Below are 22,309 nucleotides of genomic sequence, written 5' to 3'. Positions count from 1 at the left end.
GATTGGATTAAGAATTAGAGAAAAAAAGACACAGAAAGGAAAAGAAAGATAAAAATTAAAGATGTTAAAATTTAAAAAACCTCCAGGAGTAAGACTCCACAGTTTCATTGTTCCTTTTCTGGACCAGAGAGGTTGAGTGGCATGTCAGGACCTGCGTCATTAAAAGGATCCTTACATTGTTAAATACTAGCCCTCACTTCCTGCGGCGGTGACGCTGACAGAACTCTCCGGACTCAGCCACGTTTCACCATGAGAGGTGGAGTTCAACGATAACTGACATTTCTATATCACTCATTATGTGCAAAGAAACTTCTCAGAGTGCTTCGTAGATTGTTGAGCTGCAAGTGGACGGAGGTTGACAGCGCGATCCCGTGTTTGTGAGACCAGCGGTGGAGCGGCGCAAATAGTCCACCAACTTGTGGTGATTCGCAACTCAAGCCGTATCTCTTCCTCGCCACAAAACGTACTAATAACACCGAGCGCCATGAACTTGCCATTATTTTCCCAGCAAATTCTGGGCCATTCCATCTAATCTGCGACGGGACTGGTGGCAAGACAAATATTTGAAACTCCACAGAAGGCTTTTCTTTCAGGTATGGCTCCAAGTTTGGCTGCCTCCTTGTGCGACAAAAAGCAGAGTTTTTGCCCTGCATCAGATGGGGAAACATTACAGTAATTATTTAAAAAAATAACTTCAGACGGAGTCATGTGAATTAAAAGCTGGATTTGGTTAGCTGCAAGAGTTTTGTCTATCAGAGAGTCGTCAGCTGACAGAACTCTCCGGACTCTGTCGTGTTTCACCATGCGAGGTGGAGTTCAACGACAACTGACATTTCTATATCACTCATTATGTGCAAAGAAACTTCTCAGAGTGCTTCATAGACGGTTGGGCTGCAAGTGGACATTGGGCTTGGGGGAGGGGGGAGGATAAAGAGATGAGGATCAGGTTGGGGCAAAAGCACAAGGAGGGAGGTGGTAAGACAGAGCTGCAGTTGGGACGGGGAGCTCCCACAGCACAGTAGCAGGGGGGCTGATAGACCGGTCACTGATGGGGAGCAGGGAATGGGAATGGGTAGTGGTGTTTGGTTTGCATAGGGAGGCAAGTTTAGAAGAGGTTACCGGGATAGAGAGGGGGCAAGGTCATGAAAGATTCTGAAGTGGAGGAAAGAATTCTCTGGGTCATTTAATAAGGGCGAGGGTGGTTGGGATGAGAGCCTTAGTGCTGGGGAGGAAACAGGCTGACATTCTGCTCAACTTTTAATTTATAAATTGTAGAAGTGGGGGAGGGGGCCAGCAAGAAGTACATCGAGAGGTTCAGTTACAAGATGGTGAATGCACAGATAAGGGTTTGGGTGCCAGAGGGGGTCAGTGGTGGGAAATATTATGGACTAGGAAGAAAGTAACCTTGGTGACAAATTGGATGCGGGGGAGGAAACAAAGATGGCGGGTGGGGGGGGGGGGGGAAGAGGGGTAAAGCATTCAGCAGCTCTGCACTATGCCCAAGTTGTTGGCCGGGTAAACATAGGAACATGAGTAGGCCATTCAGCCCCTTGAGCATGTTCTGCCATTCAATGAGATCATGGCTGATCTGTATCCTAACTCTAGCCGTGGCTCCATATTCTTTAATACTCTTGGCTAGCAAAAATTTATTGATCTCAGATTTTAAATTATTAATTGAGCTAGCATCTACTGCTTTTTATGGGAGAGATCCACATTTCTAACACCCTTTGTGTGAAGAAGTGTTTGCTAACTTCTCTCCTGAATGGCCTGGCTCTGATTTAAAGGTTATGTCTCCTTGTCCTAGACTCCTCCACCAGCAGAACAGTTTCTCTCGATCTACCCTATCAATTCCTTTCAAAATCCTAAAAATATCAAATCACCCTTTAACCTTTTATATTCCAGGGAATACAAGCCTAGTTTATGCAATCCCTCCTCATAATCTAACCCTTGGAGCCCTGGTAACATTCTGGCGAATCTGCGCTGCACTCCTTCCAAGTCCAATATATCCTTTCTAAGGTGCAGTGCCCAGAGCTGTGCACAGTACTCCAGATGTGGTCTAACCAGAGCTTTGTATAGCTGTAGCAAAACTTCCTCCCCTTGATATTCTAGCCCTCTAGTTATAGAGGCTAACATTCCAGTAGCCCTTTTTGATTATTTTTTGTACCTGACTACTACACGTTAGTGATCTGTGTACATGGACCCCTAAATCTCTTTGGACCTCCACTGTTCCAAGCTTTTCACCATTTAGAAAATACTCGGATCTATCCTTTTTTGCTCCAAAATCACACACACCTACATCTACCACAGTTTTGCCCACTCACTTAATTTATCAAAGTCTCTTTGTAACTTTATGCTCCCATTTACACTACTTACTATGCCACCAATCTTTGTGTCATCAGCAAACTTGGATAATGGCTCTCTATTGTGTTATCCAAGTCATTAATAAATATAGTGATTAATTGAGGCACCAGCACAGATTCTTGTGGGACACCACGAGTCACATCCTTCCAATTCGAGTACATACCCATTATCCCTACTCTCTGTGTTCTACCACCTAACCAACCTCATAACCAGGTCAATAATTTGCCTTCAATTCTATGAGCTTTAATTTTAGCTAACAGTCTCTTATGTGGAACCTTATCAAATGCTTTCTGGAAGTCCATATAAACTACATCCATAGACATTCCCCTGTCTATTACTTTAGTTACTTCCTCAAAAAATTAATTAGGTTTGTTAGGCATGACATATCCGTTGCAAATCCATGTTGGCTCTCTCTAATCAGCTTAAATTTCTCCACGTGCTCAGTTCTTAATTATAGATTCCAATAACTTCCCCACAATAGATGTTAGACTAACAGGTGCATAATTTCCTGGTTTCTCTTGCTTTCTCTCACCTTTCTTAAATAATGGAGTTACATTTGCAATTTTCCAATCTAAAGAGACAATTCCTGAATCAAGAGCGCTTTGGAAGATTATGGCTGAAGCATCTGCAATTTCCTCACCTACTTGCTTTAAAACCCTGGGGTAGAAACCATCAGGTCCTGGGGATTTGTCAGTCTTTAGTGCCATTATTTTTTCCAGTACTGTTTTCTTGCTTATGTTAACTTTAGTGAGTTCCAGTCCTTGATTCATTATTAATTTCCCTGGAATGTCAAGTTACTGTCTTCCTCTGCTATGAAGACTGACACAAAGTAATTATTCAGTAAGTCTGCCATTTCCTTATTTTCATTTGCAATATTACCTGCATCTGTTTTTAAAAAGGGCCCACATTACCCTCGACTACCCTTTTTCTTCCGATCTAATTGTAAAAACTTTGATATCCCTTGCAAGTTTTGTTTCATACTCCTTTTTTTGTCTTCCTTTGCTGTTCTTCATATCTCTCCCAGTCCCCTGGATCTACATGATTCTTCGCACTTTTGTAAGCTCGTTCCTTTAGTTTTATGTTATCTCTCACCTCTTTTGTTGATCATAGCTGTTTTATTTGATAAGTAGAGGTCTTGCCCCTTAGGGTTACATACTGGTTCTGTATTAAGCAAAATTCTTTTTTGTACATCTTCCACTGTTCATCTGCAGTTTTACCCAAGAACAGTTTTGACCAATTTGCTGATGTCATTGTGTCGCATCCAGCTAAAGTTAGCCATCCCAAAATCTAGAATCTTCGTAACTGTGTTAAGCTTTTCTTTTTCAAACCTAACATTAAATTCCATTGTATTATGATCAATGTTAGATAAATGTCCCCTTACTGTTAGATTATTAACTAAGTCTGGCTCATTACTCATTCCTAAATCTAGTATGGCCTGCCCTCTGGTTGGTTCTAAGAACATAAGAAATAGGAGCAGGAGTAGGCCATCTGGCCCCTCGAGCCTGCTCCGCCATTCAACAAGCAAGATCATGGCTGATTATCTACCTCAACGCCATTTTCCTGCACCATCCCCATATCCCTTGATGCCTTTAATATCTAGAAATCTATTGATCGCTTCTAGAACATATTGCTCCAAAAAACTATCTTGAATGCACTCAAGAAATTCACTACTTTTCTGACTTGAGCTACTCAGCTCTTCCCAATCTGTACGAAAATTGAAGTCTCCCATTGAAATTCTACTTTTGTTACAAACTTCTCTAATCTCTGAATTAATATATTCTGCCACTTCACTGCTGCTATCAGGAGGCCTGGCGACAACTCTCATTACAGTTTTATGACCTCTCTTATTCCTCAATTCTAAACAGAGTTTCAGCTGATTGCTTTCTCTTACTAGGTGGAGCCGAAGGTGTATTGGTGAGTTTGGTGACTTTGGGAATTGTAGACATTTTCTCATTGATGCAGTTGCCTGTATATAGAAACTAATTGTGGCAGAAGATTACACAATATGAAACATTAATATATGCAAGCTTGCTTACTGGAGAATTAGATGACATACATAACTGAATAGCTGAACCATTGAGTTGTGCACTGTTTAAAAGCATCGACAGGTATGCGAGAGCAGGGCACAATTTTATTTCTAATCCTGTCAAATGTTGTAACCAAAGGACTCGCCAATGGCCAGGAGACCACCACCCCTTAAATACTAAGGATGGTACCTGACCATCCAGAAGAATCCACTTAACCTTCAAATGACCCTGCTTCAAAGAAAAGACAGACGTATAACTGAACAGCAACTCTGGGGTTCTATCTTGCTGTGCATTGCCTGCTCCACAGGAGACAGCTGAGAGGCTTCATGGAATTTCATCAGAAACAGGGTCAAAAGCTGCTGAAAATTACTAAGATTTTGGAACGCTTTATGTATCTTGTAAGTCAAGTATTGTTCTGTTGGTCTTGCAGCATTCTTCTACTTCTTACTTGTAAATAAATCGATCAGTGAGTCTGAACGTAATTGTCTAGAAACGTGGACATCCATCTGCTTTTAAAGTGTGGGCAGGCATCCCACGTGATCTCCAGAGACTAAACCGTATTAAATGGGATGTTAGTGCTATCCCATTCATGGCTGCCTAACAGAGTTAAGTTTCAGTGTATAGAAGACTAGGTCTGCTTGTGGAAACTGTCTCTCTGCTGTGAGCACAGGTCCAAATTAGGTCATGTGCTGATGTCAAGTGTCGGCACGCTTCATTTCATGAATGTGAAATGATTTTCATGCTGAAGGACAAATACTGCCACGTCTTTAATGCAGGCTTATCAGAAGTAACATGTAGGGGTGTTTTTTTCTCTCTACCCTCCCTTGCTGGGATACCTTTCCACATACGTCACTATCCAATTACTTGCCCAAATAGCTATTCTTCATGTGCAAGTCTGGGCAGCAAATGTTAGTAGGCTATTCAACCATGGGGGAGATGGGGGAAGAAAGAGAAGAAATCACAACTGAGCCGGATCCTGTCCTAATCCAATCTTCAGACTTCTCCATCAGGGGTCCCTGCATAGCGATCAGGATAACGGGAGCCCTGGCGAATTTTGTTCAGCTTTCCTAGCACAGGGACACGGGGCATAACGTGGGCCCCAAATGCTGCCCCGTCTGAGATTAGCCGAGACCTTGAATTAAGCCTGTGCATTTGTGATTTGGATGGTGCAGTTATACACTGCCTTCACCAACAGATCTATCACCGAACAATTGCATGTAATTGTACAGATGCAGCGAGACGGCTGTTCATCAGCAGAGTCCATGCCCTGTACAACAAGAACAGCTTGCATTGATATAGCACTATTATCTGCCTCCGATCTCACTTAGCTCAGCTCTCTCGATCTTGGGCCCTCCTTTATCCGCCTCCGATCTCACTTAGTTCTGCAGCCGAGAACGAGAGTGCAGTTGCCTGCCAGGTGCCAGGGTTCAGGACATGGGTCATTTTCGGGTTGGCAAGATGGAACGAGTGGAATGCCACAGGGATCAGTGCTTGGGCCTCAACTATTTACAATCTATATCAATGATTTGGATGAAGGGACTGAATGTATGGTTGCTAAATTTGCTGATGACACAAAGGTAGATAGGAAAGTAAGTTGTGAAGAGGACATAAGGAGCCTGCAAAGAGTCTGCTAGATAGATTTCTAGACACAAAAGGCATCAAGGGGTATGGGGAGAGCGCGGGAATATGGTATTGAGATAGAGGATCAGCCATGATTAGATTGAATGGTGGAGAAGGCTCGAAGGTCCGAATGGCCTACTCCTGCTCCTATTTTCTGTGTTTCTAAGGGATATAGAGAGGTTAAGTGAGTGGGCAAAAATGGAGATGGAGTATAATGTGGGAAAATGTGAACTTGTCCACTTTGGCAGGAGGAATAGAAAAGCAGTATATTATTTAAATGGAGAGAGATTGCAGAAGCCTGAGGTACAGAGGGATCTGGGTGTCCTAGTACATGAATCACAAAAAGTTAGTATGCAGGTGCAGCAAGTGATTAGGAAGGCAAATGGAATGTTGTCATTTATTGCAAGGGGAATGGAATATAAAAGTAGAGATGTTTTGCTACAGTTGTACTGGGCATTGGTGAGACCACATCTAGAATACTGTGTGCAGTTTTGGTCTCCTTATTTAAGAAAGGACATAATTGCTTTGGAGGCGATTCAGAGAAGGTTCACTGGACTGATTCCTGGGATGAGGGGGTTATCTTATGAGAAAAGGTTGGACAAGTTGGGCCTGTATACACTGGAGTTTAGAAGAATGAGAGGTTATCTTATTGAAACATATAAGATCCAGAGGGGACGAGAAGGGGTAGATGCTGAGAGGATGTTTCCCCTTGTGGGAGAGACTAAAACTAGGGGCCACAGTTTAAAAATAAGGGGTCTCCCATTTAAGATGGAGATGAGGAGAAATTTTCTCAGAGGGTCATGAGTCTATGGAACTCCCTTCCCCAAAGAGCGGTGGAGGCAGGGTCATTGAATATTTTTAAGGCTGAGTTGATTGACTCCCTTGTTAATCAGGAATCTAAGGTTATAGTAGGTAGACGGGAAAGTTGGGTTGAGGTTGCAATCAGATCAGCCATGATTTTATCAAACGGCAGAGCAGGCTTGAGGGGCCAAATGGCCTACTCCTGCTTTAATTCGAATGTTTGTATGTAACATAGTAAAACGTCTCAAGACACTTCATAGGAGCGTTAACAAAATTTGACACCGAGCCACGTAAGAAGATATTAAGACAGGTGGCTATAAGCTTGGTCAAAGGGGAAGGTTTTAAGGAGAATCTTAAAAGGAGGTGAGAGAGGTGGAAAGGTTGAGGGGGGAATTACAGTGCTTAAGGCCTAGACAGCTGAAAGCACAGCCGCCAATGGTGGACTGATTAAAATCAGGGATGCGCAAGAGGTTAGAATTGGAGGAGCGCAGAGATCTGGAGTTGTAGGGCCGGAGGAAGTTAGAGATAGGGAGGGGGGAGGCCATGGAGGGATTTGAACACAAGGATGGGAATTTTTAAAATCGAGGCACTGCCTGACCGGGAGCCAATGTAGGTCAGCAAGCACCGGGGTGATGGGTGAACGGGACTTGATGCGAGTTAGGATACGGGCAGCAGAGTTTTGGATAAGTTCAAGTTTATGGAGGGTGGAAGATGGGAGGACGGCCAGAAGAGTATTGGAATAGTCGAATCTAGTGGTAACAAAGGCATGGATGAGGGATTCAGTATCAGATGAGCTGAGGCAGGGGGTGGCGACAGACGATGTACAAAAAGATTTGAGTTTGGTTCTAACATTGCGACCACAGCCCATAAAAAGCAGGCAAACTAAACGGAGGGACTATACAGGCTGGTCACTCAGGAGACACACACACAGGTTATGCATCAATCTGGGGTTAAACAGCGCAGCATCGAGAAAGAAACATAGGCACCATCCTCGATGTGTGTGTCCTGCTGGCAATGGCCATAAATATTTGGATAAGGCACAGTGTCCCCTGCCTGCCTGAAGCAGTTTTACTCATCTGTCTTTCTATTGATTTTTCACAGACTCAGATGACTCTGGTATATCATCCAGCACTTAAGTTGGTTCACAGACTGTTAAACCTGCTCTTTGCATCAACAACAATAACTTGTATTTATATAGTGCCTTTAACATCGTGAAACGTGCCATGGCCATCAGCAGATAGTACATCTGCATTCCATCACCTTTACTGCTTCTCCCACTCTCTTATGGCCAGTCCTATAATGGGACTCTGCCATCTTCTTACCCAGTCCTGACTCGAATCGCTAACCTGCCCCTTCTCCTTTCAGATGCTGACAGATCTGCTGTGCCTTTCCAACATCTCTTCGCTCACTATTTCACACAGACCCCATGACATACCAATGTGCATTGTTGCAGGTGAACGAGTCATGCCCATTCGAGGTTCCTCTCCCCCACCCCATCCCCAACTGGTGTTCATCCACGAGTGAGGCCAGTGTTGTGGGAAAATACCTGATTCCCTCTTTTGGACACAGTGCCAGCACTCCACTATGCCCAGCTCAGAGATTAAGTACTCGGTAAACTTTCAAGCACATTTCACCTCCCCCCCATAACTCAAACCCCAACAGCACCATCCTGCAGTGCGATTTTCTTTCCTCATCCCACACCGAGTATCCGCAGAGTGGGAGCACGATTGCCGGCAAGTGCTGAACTGTGAGCAGTTTTCTGTGGCTGGCTTACACTCAGTAACCGGATTGAGGCCCTTCAGAAGCAGTCTCACCAGGGACCCCTGCAGCCAACAGAGAAAGTGGTGGAGGGGAGGCTCCATCCCAACAGTCTTGGCTGGGCTTGACCCAAGTCCACAGACATATCCCCCTTCAGCCCAACCCCCATTTCCACATTCATTGGGCTATCATGATCTTTATTCTGTGCAACAACATTTTAATGAAGGCAATAGGAAGGATACACATCCCAACTGGTTGTATTTTTAAAGCAGTTTCAAAGGAGAAGAGTGCTCAATGAATGAAACCACACAGCAAACGCAGGCCGACAACCTTAGAACACACCCCAAAATGCTAACAAGCGGCCAATCAGAAGGGTGAATAGGGCAGGAGTGGAACATAACTTAACTTACCTGGTTGGAGTCAGCACTAGAAGGGTCTCCTCTATGGAGCTACTAGCACAGGACCCTCTTAACTCTAGAGAGGGGCTGCTGCATTCTCATTAAGCACATGTCCCATTATGGGCCACACAAGAAGTGTCTCCATATATACTTACACTCACAGTAGAAACATGTCTCGTCAGAAAAGCCTAAAAAAAGTTAAACCCATATTAACCCTTGCACTGCTGAGCGAGGAAGCACGTAGTATGCTTTACACATAACAACTAACAGACGAAACATAAAGGGCAAAAACTGCCTTCACATTCTGGGCTCAATTCACATCGGGTTAAAATGCTGACAATTCAGTCCCACCTGTTACTATAGATGGGCTACTTCACAAGCACAGTATGTACCAGGTGAAAGGGACACCTCCTCATGCCATATACCCTATGGCCAAGTGCTGACTCCTATACACAAACACCATAAACTAAGCAAGCTACAAGCCCACTACAGCAGAAGAGTTGACCATTCCACAGCAGGGTAAGTGGTGCCCCTCATGCAGGAACCAGTGTTAGTTTGTTGAGCTTCTCTTTAACGTACAGTCGCCACATGGCAAATACACCCCATATAAAGAGAGACTGTGCATGATGCACGGACCTACACCAGGCTTTTGCTGTGTGTTGTAGATCAGGCAGGCAACAGTGCCAAGTAGAACATTTAATTCAGGCCGGAGACAGACAAAACACGTGTAAAGTCCAAGGCAAGGTGTGGCTGACCTCAGGCTGAATGCTGGGACCCGCAGTACTGCTCTCACAATGGGCTGCTGCTGGTGTCACACACGGTCTCAGATAGGACATACTGTTCTCTAAACTCAATGCCCAGGACAAGTCAGATCGAGAACTGGATGAAGGGCTGTGCTATTACTTATACACGGAGACAGGGGAGTGCTCAAAACAGTTACACAGGCTAAATACAGAAGCATTGCAAGGCGTTCATTTTGCCTCTATGTTACAGAAGTGCTTCACTAGGACAGTAAGCAGCATTAATAGAGCAATGCTGACTCTGCTTGCAAATCATAATCAAAGTCCCAATACCCGGCAAACAGACCGTTACCAGGCTCCAAATTACTTCTGGCAAAACCATTTTTTGTTCCATGACAGGCTGGTTACCAGTAACTTTTCTTTGACCAGTCCCAACCCACTGCCGATCCCACTCGCCCATCCCAACCCACTGCCGATCCCACTCGCCCATCCCAACCCACTGCCGATCCCACTCGCCCATCCCAACCCACTGCCGATCCCACTCGCCCATCCCAACCCACTGCCGATCCCACTCGCCCATCCCAACCCACTGCCGATCCCACTCGCCCATCCCAACCCACTGCCGATCCCACTCGCCCATCCCAACCCACTGCCGATCCCACTCGCCCATCCCAACCCACTGCCGATCCCACTCGCCCATCCCAACCCACTGCCGATCCCACTCGCCCATCCCAACCCACTGCCGATCCCACTCGCCCATCCCAACCCACTGCCGATCCCACTCGCCCATCCCAACCCACTGCCGATCCCACTCGCCCATCCCAACCCACTGCCGATCCCACTCGCCCATCCCAACCCACTGCCGATCCCACTCGCCCATCGCCGATCCCACTCACCCATCCTACTCATCCATCCCAACCTACTGTCAATCCCACCCACCAAAATCCATCCCTATCCCACTCACCCCATCCCATTGTCGATCCCACCCACCAAAATCAATTCCCGTCGATCCCACCCACCAAAATCCATACCCGCCGCTCCCACTCGCCCCATCCCCACCCGCCGCTCCCACTCGCCCCATCCCCACCCGCCGCTCCCACTCGCCCCATCCCCACCCGCCGCTCCCACTCGCCCCATCCCCACCCGCCGCTCCCACTCGCCCCATCCCCACCCGCCGCTCCCACTCGCCCCATCCCCACCCGCCGCTCCCACTCGCCCCATCCCCACCCGCCGCTCCCACTCGCCCCATCCCCACCCGCCGCTCCCACTCGCCCCATCCCCACCCGCCGCTCCCACTCGCCCCATCCCCACCCGCCGCTCCCACTCGCCCCATCCCCACCCGCCGCTCCCACTCGCCCCATCCCCACCCGCCGCTCCCACTCGCCCCATCCCCACCCGCCGCTCCCACTCGCCCCATCCCCACCCGCCGCTCCCACTCGCCCCATCCCCACCCGCCGCTCCCACTCGCCCCATCCCCACCCGCCGCTCCCACTCGCCCCATCCCCACCCGCCGCTCCCACTCGCCCCATCCCCACCCGCCGCTCCCACTCGCCCCATCCCCACCCGCCGCTCCCACTCGCCCCATCCCCACCCGCCGCTCCCACTCGCCCCATCCCCACCCGCCGCTCCCACTCGCCCCATCCCCACCCGCCGCTCCCACTCGCCCCATCCCCACCCGCCGCTCCCACTCGCCCCATCCCCACCCGCCGCTCCCACTCGCCCCATCCCCACCCGCCGCTCCCACTCGCCCCATCCCCACCCGCCGCTCCCACTCGCCCCATCCCCACCCGCCGCTCCCACTCGCCCCATCCCCACCCGCCGCTCCCACTCGCCCCATCCCCACCCGCCGCTCCCACTCGCCCCATCCCCATCCGCCGCTCCCACTCGCCCCATCCCCACCCGCCGCTCCCACTCGCCCCATCCCCACCCGCCGCTCCCACTCGCCCCATCCCCACCCGCCGCTCCCACTCGCCCCATCCCACTGCCTTTGCAATGTGTCTGCCCCCTGAAAGCTCAGTTAGGCTGACATCTTCTGCTCCAGTGAGATGAATGGGCAAACACTGCTTTTAACCCACTAAGTGTATAATTAATCTCCTTCACACTTACAACGTTAGTACCTCAGAACGGGACTGACACAAGTTAGAGTCAGTGGATTGAAATGGTTGTCAGGGGAGGGTTATTCTGGTCCAAGTCCTTTCAGTTGTGTGGCTTCATCACAACAAGCACCCCTTCTTCCTGCCAGGTTCCAAGGAATTTTAATGAATAAATCTTACACTGCTTGTCCCCCCTGTAATGTACTGACCAAACAGTCAGAGTGAGAGGATGAGGTTCCAAGAGGGTCGATCACAGCTGAGTGCTTAGGAGGAGGGAAGATGCTCACGACGGCCAGAGAGCGCCAGAGCGGGACGGAATGAGACACAAAAAAAAGTGTGTCAGATGGGGTCCCTAGTTGTCAGTCCACCCAGAGGGATTATCAGAACAGCACATAAGCCATGATACAACATCAAGCACATTCTACAAAGGCAATGGTTTGTATTCCTAATATAAGGCATGGTAAAACTAAATTTATTTTTAGTAGTAGAATGCGTACCGTCATTTTGCCTGGGAATGTTTTCCAAAATTTGTAGGTGTACTCTGCCTCTTTCCGCTTTTTCTTCAAGTATAGGCCAAGGGCTTCACACCGACAGCTGACTTCCTGCAGCTTGTGGTATTCCTTGGAGACCTGCCACAGAAGACAAAGCAGGACAGAGTTATCCCATTCAATTCTACTGTCCCTCCTCTCCTCCTCCCTCCCGTGAAGCTGCTCAAAAATTGCTCCACAGACACCACCAACTCTTCCTGTATCTTGCCCATGTGGTCATTCTTCAAGCGTAATCAGGCTGTTCAGCCACAGGGGCCATCGCAGCCGAGCCTGATCACATTCACACATTTTCCAGCAGCAGTTACTGAATAAGGAGGAGAACCCAGGCTGACCTCTCTAACCTAGAGGTGCTGAGGTTGTTTGTACTCCACTTACATCTAGCAGAGGAAAATATCCCACCCAGTCTACTGCCAGTCTCCTTCTCACTCCCCATATCTTTTAATATCTGACCCAGTCTACTCCTAGTCTCCTGCGCCCTCCCCATACCCTTTAATATCCCACCCAGTTTCCTGTTCCCTCCCCATACCCTTTAATATCACACCCAGTCTTCTCTGACTCTCCTGCTCCCTCCCCATACCCTTGAATGTTCTTTTTTTCAAGCAATTATCCAATTACCTTTTAAATAAAAGTATATATGGGTCCTGCTTTAACAACGGTTTGAGACAGAATTCTGCATTCTCACCAGCCTCTAAAGGATTCTTTTCCTAGCCTCCCTTTTAATTCTTTTCGACCCCTCTGTCCTTGTAAACTACTAGCCCATACCCAATCTGCCCTGGGAGTGTTTGATGGGACAGTGTAGAGGGGGCTTTACTCTGTATCTAACCTGTATCCTAACTACTCTGGGAATTTTTGCCAGCATTGGGTGCCTGAAATGGAAAGTGCTCCATCCCCCAAGCACTAACATCCCTCACCTTGGTGAGCTCAAAGGCTACAAAAAAAAAATAGGGGACCGAGTTGCCACAGGCAAGACCTTTTGCAAGTCCTGCTTGTGTCTCTCGACAGGCACAGCATTGAGCCACCTACTTCCAGTCATATGGCAGGATTACCTGTGAAGTGGTGTTTGGTTCCCAGTGGGCTCAGAATGGAAGGACTGGTTGGTGACCTCACCCATTCATGAATGGATGCAACAGGCACGGCAGAAATGGGAATCCTGAGGGAAACGTCGTCAGCACCTTCAGTGTTTTAGAAACCGCGATTTGCTCAATGATGAAATACAGTAGTCGGCTTCGGCAGTCTGCAGGTAAAAGCTGCCAGCTCGCCAGTCCAAAGCAGTGCAAATTTTTAAGGGCGGCCTGTCCACTACACTGTAGGACAATTAGGACTCGCCTGTTAATCCTCTACCAGATTAGGACTGGAACAAGGTTTATAAGTGTTAAACCAGAGCTCTGTTTCTCCCAACCTTCTTGTACCCCCGTACCCCCACACCCCCCCAAACTTTTACTGTTAACTCTTGACTATATCCAAGAGGGAATTATAAGTGGACAAGGATTGAGTGGGGAGATTGCAGCCAGCGTCCTGCTACCCTGTGACACTCTGCCTTGGTGCTCCAACGACCTGCCACGTGGTCATGCCACCCTGATAGATTTCTGTGTTTGGCCAGGAGCAACAGCTGCCAGTTAGCCTTCTGCGTCCAAAGAGTCTGCACGTAATCAGAATGATGCAGCCCAACACCGTGCTTCTCCCGCCTGCTCAAATCTTGTCCCAGCAGCGTTGTTCTCAGGGATTTTTTGTCTCTCGTATGCACAAGTTTGTCGCTCACTGAAAGGTTTCTGCTGCACACTGAGCTGTGTTGCCCATTGTGCAATTTCTGTCCATCTACACTCCCAGCCGGTATCGGTTCTGAGAGATATCTGTCCATCTCGGACTGCTCTCTGTTAATGCTAAAAGGCCAGAGGGCTGAAGTGTGATTCCGCGGTTTGTTTCTGTGAGCGTGACGTGGCCGATGCCTCCCCTCAACACAGGATGTTTCTCAGCACTCTTCTCTCAAAAGGCTAGTGTGTGGTCTGCACCACGAGATTGATTCTCGTGTGGTTTTGGATAAACACAGGTTCATGGTTAATGCTACCATGAATACACAGAATGACCGGAGTGTGGAAGATGAGACGTGCACCATCTCCAACCTCCATCTCTAGTAATTTGGTTACATAATTACTCAGTTATTTGTTCAGTTTTGTCCTGTTCTGCCCTCTTCTCTCAAAGCTGTTGACTCCTTTTACTGGGATGATACCGTGAAAGCAGTCGCTTTCTGGGTGGCACCTGGCTATTTTGACGTACACACGCAGACAGTGGGTGTCAGCAGGACGTGCGGTCGGGGTGGGCCCCATCGACAGGGGTCAATGGATTGAGACGGGAGGGGCCATTTGTAGCAGGTCGGCCACCCGGTATACACCACACCCGATTTACCTTTCCATCGACTTCACTGGATAGGAACATCGGGTGGAGTATAACTGGCAGCCAACCCGCGACCACCAGTTTTCCGTCCACGGCCAAAGTGAAAATGACCCCCCACAAGCAGGGATTCTGACTGAACGTGCCCTTCCCCAGTACAAACTTAATACTGAGTAAAGCTCCCTCCACATTGTCCCATCAATCACTCCCAGGGCAGGTACAGCAAGGGTTAGATACAGAGTAAGGCTCCCTCTCCACTGTCCCATCAAACACTCCCTGGGCAGGTACAGCACGGGTTAGATACAGAGTAAGGCTCCCTCTCCACTGTCCCATCAAACACTCCCAGGGCAGGTACAGCACGGGTTAGATACAGAGTAAAGCTCCCTCTCCACTGTCCCATCAAACACTCCCTGGGCAGGTACAGCACGGGTTAGATACAGAGTAAGGCTCCCTCTCCACTGTCCCATCAAACACTCCCAGGGCAGGTACAGCACGGGTTAGATACAGAGTAAAGCTCCCTCTCCACTGTCCCATCAAACACTCCCTGGGCAGGTACAGCACGGGTTAGATACAGAGTAAGGCTCCCTCTCCACTGTCCCATCAAACACTCCCAGGGCAGGTACAGCACGGGTTAGATACAGAGTAAAGCTCCCTCTCCACTGTCCCATCAAACACTCCCTGGGCAGGTACAGCACGGGTTAGATACAAAGTAAAGCTCCCTCTCTTTACATTGTCCTAACAATGCGTTTCTACCCCATCCTCAGAAGAGCACTCCCTCCTACACCAGTGTGTCATTTTCCCATTTCCCACTCTAGGCAACTATGACCTCTGACTGAAACTGGCAATTTAGTGCTAAATTACAGGCAAGTCTGTGTGTGTGATGACGAGGAACTATCCTAATCTCATTCCATGGAGGATCTTCACAGCTGATTATTTGGGCTGGATGTGAATCCGAATCCCTGAGGTTAAATGCCAAAGTCTAACCCACCGCCAGAAACGCCAAAGTCTAACCCACCGCCAGAAACGCCAAAGTCTAACCCACCGCCAGAAACGCCAAAGTCTAACCCACCGCTCCAGCCAGAGCCCTGGAAATGAGGTAAGAGACAGCATCAAGCTAAAAGAGAAGGCTTACATAAATGCAAGGAAAAGTGCAAATCCTGCAGACTGGGAGAGCTATATATAAAAAAGACAACAAAAGGAATACAAAGAAAGTAATGAAGTGCAAAAAGGGAATATGAAAAAAGATGCAAGGGATATTCAAGCTAACAGTAAAAGTTTTTATATACATGTTAAAGGAAAGAAAGTGGTAAGGGGGGATTGCATGGCCATTAAATAAAGACGCAGGTGAGACTATAATGGATAATAAGGAAATGGGAGACTTTTTAAATGAGCACTTTGTAGTCGTTTTCACAGTGGAGGAAGGGAACCTAAAGTAAGTCAAGGAGAGGAACTTAGTGGATTCAATACAAGTAAAAAAAAAAGGTGGTGATGGAGAAAATAATAGGACTTGAGACAAAACTCCAGAATCTGATGGTTTCAACACTAGGGTATTAAAAGAAACAGGTGGGGAAATTGCAGATGCATTAGTTATAATTTTCCAAAACTCTCCAGAGTTGGGAATTGTGCCTTTCGATTGGAAAATTGCAAATGTCACTTAATTATTTAAGAAGGGAAGGAGGGAGAAACCAGAAAACTACAGACAAATAAGTTTAGGATCAGTTGTGGATAAATTACTGGCATCTATCATTAGGGACAGAGTGATTGAGAACTTGAACAAGTATGAACAAATCAAACAGAGTCAGCGTGGATTTGTAAAGCACAGATTATGTCTGACTAATCTAGTTGAATTGATAAGGTTCCGCACAAGAGATTAGCAAAAATGAGCGTGCACGGAATTGAAGGTAACCTTGTGTCATGGGTTAGTAATTGGTTGGGAAATAGGAGACGGAAAGTGGGGATAAAGGGTAGATACTCTGATGAGCGGGATGTGACAAGCAGTGTTTCCCACGGATCTGTACTGGGACCTCAGCTTTTCACCATATATATCAATGACTTGGATGAAGGAATGGAGAGTTGTATATCCAAGATTGCGAATAACACCAAGTTAGGAGGCACAGTAAGTTGTGTAGATGGGAGCAGGAAGTTGCAAAGGGTCACAGATTGAGTGAGTGGGCAAAACTATAACAGATGGAGTTCAATGTGGGGAAGTGCAAGGTCATCTACTTTGGATCCAAGAAAGATAAATCAGAGTGTTTTCTAAATGGGGAGAGCCCAGAAACTGAAGAGGAGCAAAGAGATTTAGGTGTCCACGTACACAAATCAGGTTATAATCGCTGGATTATTATCCAAGCCATGTGTAAATTTGCATAAGGATAAGCAGATTAGGGAAGTGAACATGTGGCTGAAGGAGTGGTGTGGGAAAGAGGGGTGCCATTTCATGGGACACTGGCACCAGTACTGGGACAGGAAGGAACTGCACCATGGGACAGGCTCCACCTGAACCAGCTGAGACTAGGGTCACAAGGACTTAAAACTAGTAAATTGGTGGGGGGGGGGGTCGGGGGAAAAGAGGTGGTGAAGGTATACAGGTAGAAAAGGTAGTATAAATAATAATTCTAAAACAAACGAAAAGAGTAGAGTGATGGTCAGAAATTATGCTTTAGGCACTATAGGTAGGGAAAACTGAAAGATGTAAAGTAACTAAATTAGGAGAGAGTAATAAGAAACGTGAGAAAAACATTAGCGAAGGACAGGTTAGGGTGTGTGGCCCAAATAAACGTTCTTTATACAAATGCACGCAGTATAAGGAACAAATTGAATGAATTGCAGGCACAAATTCAACTTAAGAGGGTACGGCATGGTAGCAAGACGGTCAGGACTAGGAACTGAATATACCAGGTTATAAGGTCTATAGGAAGGATAGGGAACCTGGTAGGGGGGGAGGAGTAGCCTTAGTGATTAAGGATGAAATTACTTCAATGATGAGAGTATATAACGAGACGTAAGCAGGCAGTGGAGACTATGGGTGGAATTAAGAAATAGAAAAGGATTTAAGATTGTAGTGAGAGTTGTGTATAGGCCCTCTGCTGACACCTGTGAAGTCGCAGAATGTATAAATGCAGAGACCACACAAGCATCTAGCAAAGGCAGAGTGGTTTTAAAGGGAGATTTTAACTGTCATATTAATTGGGATAAGCAGACGAGCTCATGCCAGAAAGGTAACGAATTTCTTGAGTGTATTCAGGACAGCTTTCTGCAACAATATGTCCTAGAACCAATAAGGGGACAGGCCATATTAAATTTAGTAATGAGTAATGAGCCAGATTTAGTTAACAGCCTAATGGTGCGTGAACATTTATCTACTACAGGTCATATGATCGAGTTCAACGTTGTGTTTGAAAGGGAGAAACCCGTACGAGCCACTAAGATTCCAAATTTAGGTAAGGCTGACTTCAACGGGATAAAACTGAGATTGTCCACAGTAAACTGGGCAAATCTGTTAATGGGTAAAATGACAGAAGATCAGTGGGAGGTGTTCAAAAAAGAATTTAATGCATTACAGAACCAGTTTATACCCCTAAGGGGCAAGAGCTCTACTTGCCAAAAAAAAAAGCCATAAATGACAAAAGAGGTAAGGAACAACATAAAACTAAAAGAAAAAGCATACAAAAATGCAGAAAATAGCACAGATCCTGGCAACTGGGAGAGATACAAAGAACAGCTTAGGGTGACAAAAAGGGAGTATGAAAAGAAACTTACAAGGGATATCAAAAACAACACAAAAAACTTTTACAATTATATTAGGAAAAAGAGGGTGGTCAAGAGCAACGTGGGACCCTTAAAAACTGATAACGGTGATATTGTAAATGAAAATAAAGAAATGGCAGACATGTTAAATAATTACTTTGCATCAATATTTACAGTAGAGGAAGAGGATAGCATGCCAGACACCCCAGGGAAACTAATTTTGAATCAGGGATGGGGACTCACAATAATTAATGTAAGCAAATTAACAATAATGAAGATGATAATGGCACTAAAGAGTGACAAATCCCAAGACCAGATGGTTTCCATCCCAGGATTTTAAAGGAAGGAGGTGAAAGGCCAGTTTTGATGGTATTAGACAGGAACTTTCAGAAGTTGATTGGGAGAGTCTGCTGGCAGGCAAAGGGACGTCTGGTAAGTGGGAGGCTTTCAAAAGTGTGTTAATCAGGGTTCAGGGTAAGCACATTCCTTATAAAGTGAAGGGCAAGGCTGGTAGAAGTAGGGAACCTTGGATGACTCGGGAGATTGTGGCCCTAGTCAAAAAGAAGAAGGAGGCATATGACATGCATAGGCAGCTGGGATCAAGTGGATCCCTTGAAGAGTATAGAGATTGCCGGAGTAGAGTTAAGAGAGAAATCAAGAGGGCAAAAAGGGGACATGAGATTGCTTTGGCAGATAAGGCAAAGGAGAATCCAAAGAGCTTCTACAAATACATAAAGGGCAAAAGAGTAACTAGGGAGAGAGTAGGGCCTCTTAAGGATCAACAAGGTCATCTATGTGCGGAACCACAAGAGATGGGCGAGATCCTGAATGAATATTTCACATCGGTATTTACGGTTGAGAAAGGCATGGATGTTAGGGAACTTGGGGAAATAAATAGTGATGTCTTGAGGAGTGTACATATTACAGAGAGGGAGGTGCTGGAAGTCTTAACGCGCATTAAGGTAGATAAATCTCCGGGACCTGATGAAATGTATCCCAGGACGTTATGGGAGGTTAGGGAGGAAATTGCGGGTGCCCTAGCAGAGATATTTGAATCATCGACAGCTACAGGTGAGGTGCCTGAAGATTGGAGGGTAGCAAATGTTGTGCCTTTGTTGAAGAAGGGCGGCAGGGAAAAGCCTGGGAACTACTGACCGGTGAGCCTGACATCTGTAGTGGGTAAGTTGTTAGAGGGTATTCCGAGAGACAGGATCCACAGGCATTTGGAGAGGCAGGGACTAATTAGGAACAGTCAGCATGGTTTTGTGAGAGGAAAATCATGTCTCCCGAATTTGATTGAGTTTTTTGAAGGGGTAACCAAGAAGATAGATGAGGGCTGTGCAGTAGACGTGGTCTACATGGACTTCAGCAAAGCCTTTGACAAGGTACCGCATGGTAGGTTGTTACATAAGGTTAAATCTCATGGGATCCAAGGTGAGGTAGCCAATTGGATACAAAATTGGCTTGACGACAGAAGACAGAGGGTGGTTGTAGAGAGTTGTTTTTCAGACTGGAGGTCTGTGTCCAGCGGTGTGCCTCAGGGATCGGTGCTGGGTCCGCTGTTATTTGTTATTTATATTAATGATTTGGATGAGAATTTAGGAGGCATGGTTAGTAAGTTTGCAGATGACACCAAGATTGGTGGCATTGTGGACAGTGAAGAAGGTTATCTAGGATTGCAACGGGACCTTGATAAATTGGGCCACTGGGCCGATGAATGGCAGATGGAGTTTAATTTAGATAAATGTGAGGTGATGCATTTTGGTGGATCAAATCGGGCCAGGACCTACTCCGTTAATGGTAGGGCGTTGGGGAGAGTTATAGAACAAAGAGATCTAGGAGTACAGGTTCATAGCTCCTTGAAAGTGGAGTCACAGGTGGATAGGGTGGTGAAGAAGGCATTCGGCATGCTTGGTTTCATTGGTCAGAACATTGAATACAGGAGTTGGGATGTCTTGTTGAAGTTGTACAAGACATTAGTAAGGCCACACTTGGAATACTGTGTACAGTTCTGGTCACCCTATTATAGAAAGGATATTATTAAACTAGAAAGAGTGCAGAAAAGATTTACTAGGATGCTACCGGGACTTGATGGTTTGACTTATAGGGAGAGGCTAGATAGACTGGGACTTTTTTCCCTGGAGAGTAGGAGGTTAAGGGGTGATCTTATAGAAGTCTATAAAATAATGAGGGGCATAGATAAGGTAGATAGTCAAAATCTTTTCCCAAAGGTAGGGGAGTCTATAACGAGGGGGCATAGATTTAAGGTGAGAGGGGAGAGATACAAAGGGTCCAGAGGGGCAATTTTTTCACTCAAAGGGTGGTGAGTGTCTGGAACGAGTTGCCAGAAGCAGTAGTAGAGGCGGGTACAATTTTGTCTTTTAAAAAGCATTTGGACAGTTACATGGGTAAGATGGGTATAGAGGGATATGGGCCAAGTGCAGGCAATTGGGACTAGCTTAGTGGTATAAACTGGGCGACATGGACATGTTGGGCCGAAGGGCCTGTTTCCATGTTGTAACTTCTATGATTCTATGATTGCAGAAGCCCAACTACAATCTTCCAAAGTTCTCTCGATTCAGGAACCGCTCCTTTAGATTGGAAAATTGTACTTGTCACTTCGCTACTTAAGAAAGGTGAGAGAGAGAAACCAGGGAATTATGGACCAGTTAGCCTAACATCTGTTGTCGGGAAAAATGCTGGAGTCCATAATTAAGGATCGAGTGACGACACCTTGAAAATTTTCAGCTGATCAGAGAGCCAGCAAAAATTTGTAAAGGGTAGGTCATGCCTGATGAACCTGATTGGATTTTTTGAAGGGATGACTAAAGTAGTGGACAGGGGAATGTCAATGGATATTGTTTATATGGACTTCCAGAAGGCATTTGATAAAGTCCCTCATAATAGACTGTTAGCTAAAGCTGAAGCTCATGGAATTGAGGGCAAACTCTTGACCTGGTTAGGAAATTGGCTGAGTGGCAGGAGCCAGACAGTAGGGATAATGGGCAGGTACACAAATTGGCAGGATGTGACTAGTGGTGTCCCACAAGGATCTGTGTTGGGGCCTCAACTATTCACTGTATTTATTAACAACTTAGATGACGGGATAGAGAGTCACATATCCAAGTTTGCCAATGACACAAAGATAGGCAGCATTGTAAGCAGTGTAGATGGAAGCATAATCTATTAATATCCTTCTCTAATTTTAAGAGAATGGGCAAAACTGTGGCAAATGGATTTCAATGTAGGCAAGTGTGAGGTCATTCACTTTGGACCTAAAAAGGATAGGATCATAGTACTTTCTAAATGGTGAAAAGCTCAAAACAGTGGAGGTCCAGAGAGACTATGAGGTCCATGTACATAGATCATTAAAATATGGACAGGTACAGAAAATAATCAAAAAGGCTAAAGGATTGCTGGCCTTTATATCCAGAGGACTAGAATACATGGGGATAGAAGTTATGCTCCAGCTACACAAAGCCCTGGTTAGACCACACCTGGAGTATTGTGTTCAGTTCTGAGCAGCACAACTCAGGAAGGATATACTGGCCTTGGAGGAAGTGCAGCGTAGATTTACTAGAATGATAACTGGACTCCAAGGGTTAAATTACAAGGAGAGATTACAAAATCTAGGGTTGTATTCCCTGGAATTTAGAAGATTAAGGGTTGATCTGATCGAAGTTTTCAAGATATTAAGGGGAACTGATAGGGTAGATAGAGAGAAACTATTTCCGCTTGTTGGGGAGTCTAAGGCTAGGTGACATCGCCTAAAAATTAGAGCCTGGACTTTCAGGAGTGAAGTTAGGAAACACTTCTACACGCAAAGGG

At 46.4% G+C, this 22,309-nt stretch overlaps 1 protein-coding gene across 6 annotated transcripts in view; it reads right to left on the bottom strand.

Moving 5' to 3' along the window:
* als2b (alsin Rho guanine nucleotide exchange factor ALS2 b) overlaps positions 1–22,309 on the bottom strand; it is a 142,388-nt gene that overhangs the window by 70,415 nt on the left and 49,664 nt on the right. For 4 of the 6 annotated variants that reach the window (XM_067987957.1, XM_067987962.1, XM_067987958.1 and 1 more), the window contains 2 exons: positions 12,296–12,427; positions 9,121–9,153 (listed from right to left, as the gene is read on the bottom strand). In XM_067987957.1, coding sequence (XP_067844058.1) covers positions 9,121–9,153; positions 12,296–12,427 — 165 coding nt within the window. The remainder of the gene's footprint in view (positions 1–9,120; positions 9,154–12,295; positions 12,428–22,309) is intronic. The other 2 variants (XM_067987961.1, XM_067987963.1) reach the window with 1 other exon arrangement.

The sequence above is a fragment of the Heptranchias perlo genome, chromosome 7 (assembly GCF_035084215.1).
Source record: "Heptranchias perlo isolate sHepPer1 chromosome 7, sHepPer1.hap1, whole genome shotgun sequence".
Taxonomy (NCBI): Eukaryota; Metazoa; Chordata; class Chondrichthyes; order Hexanchiformes; family Hexanchidae; genus Heptranchias; species Heptranchias perlo.
This window is presented reverse-complemented; position numbering and strand designations above follow the sequence as displayed.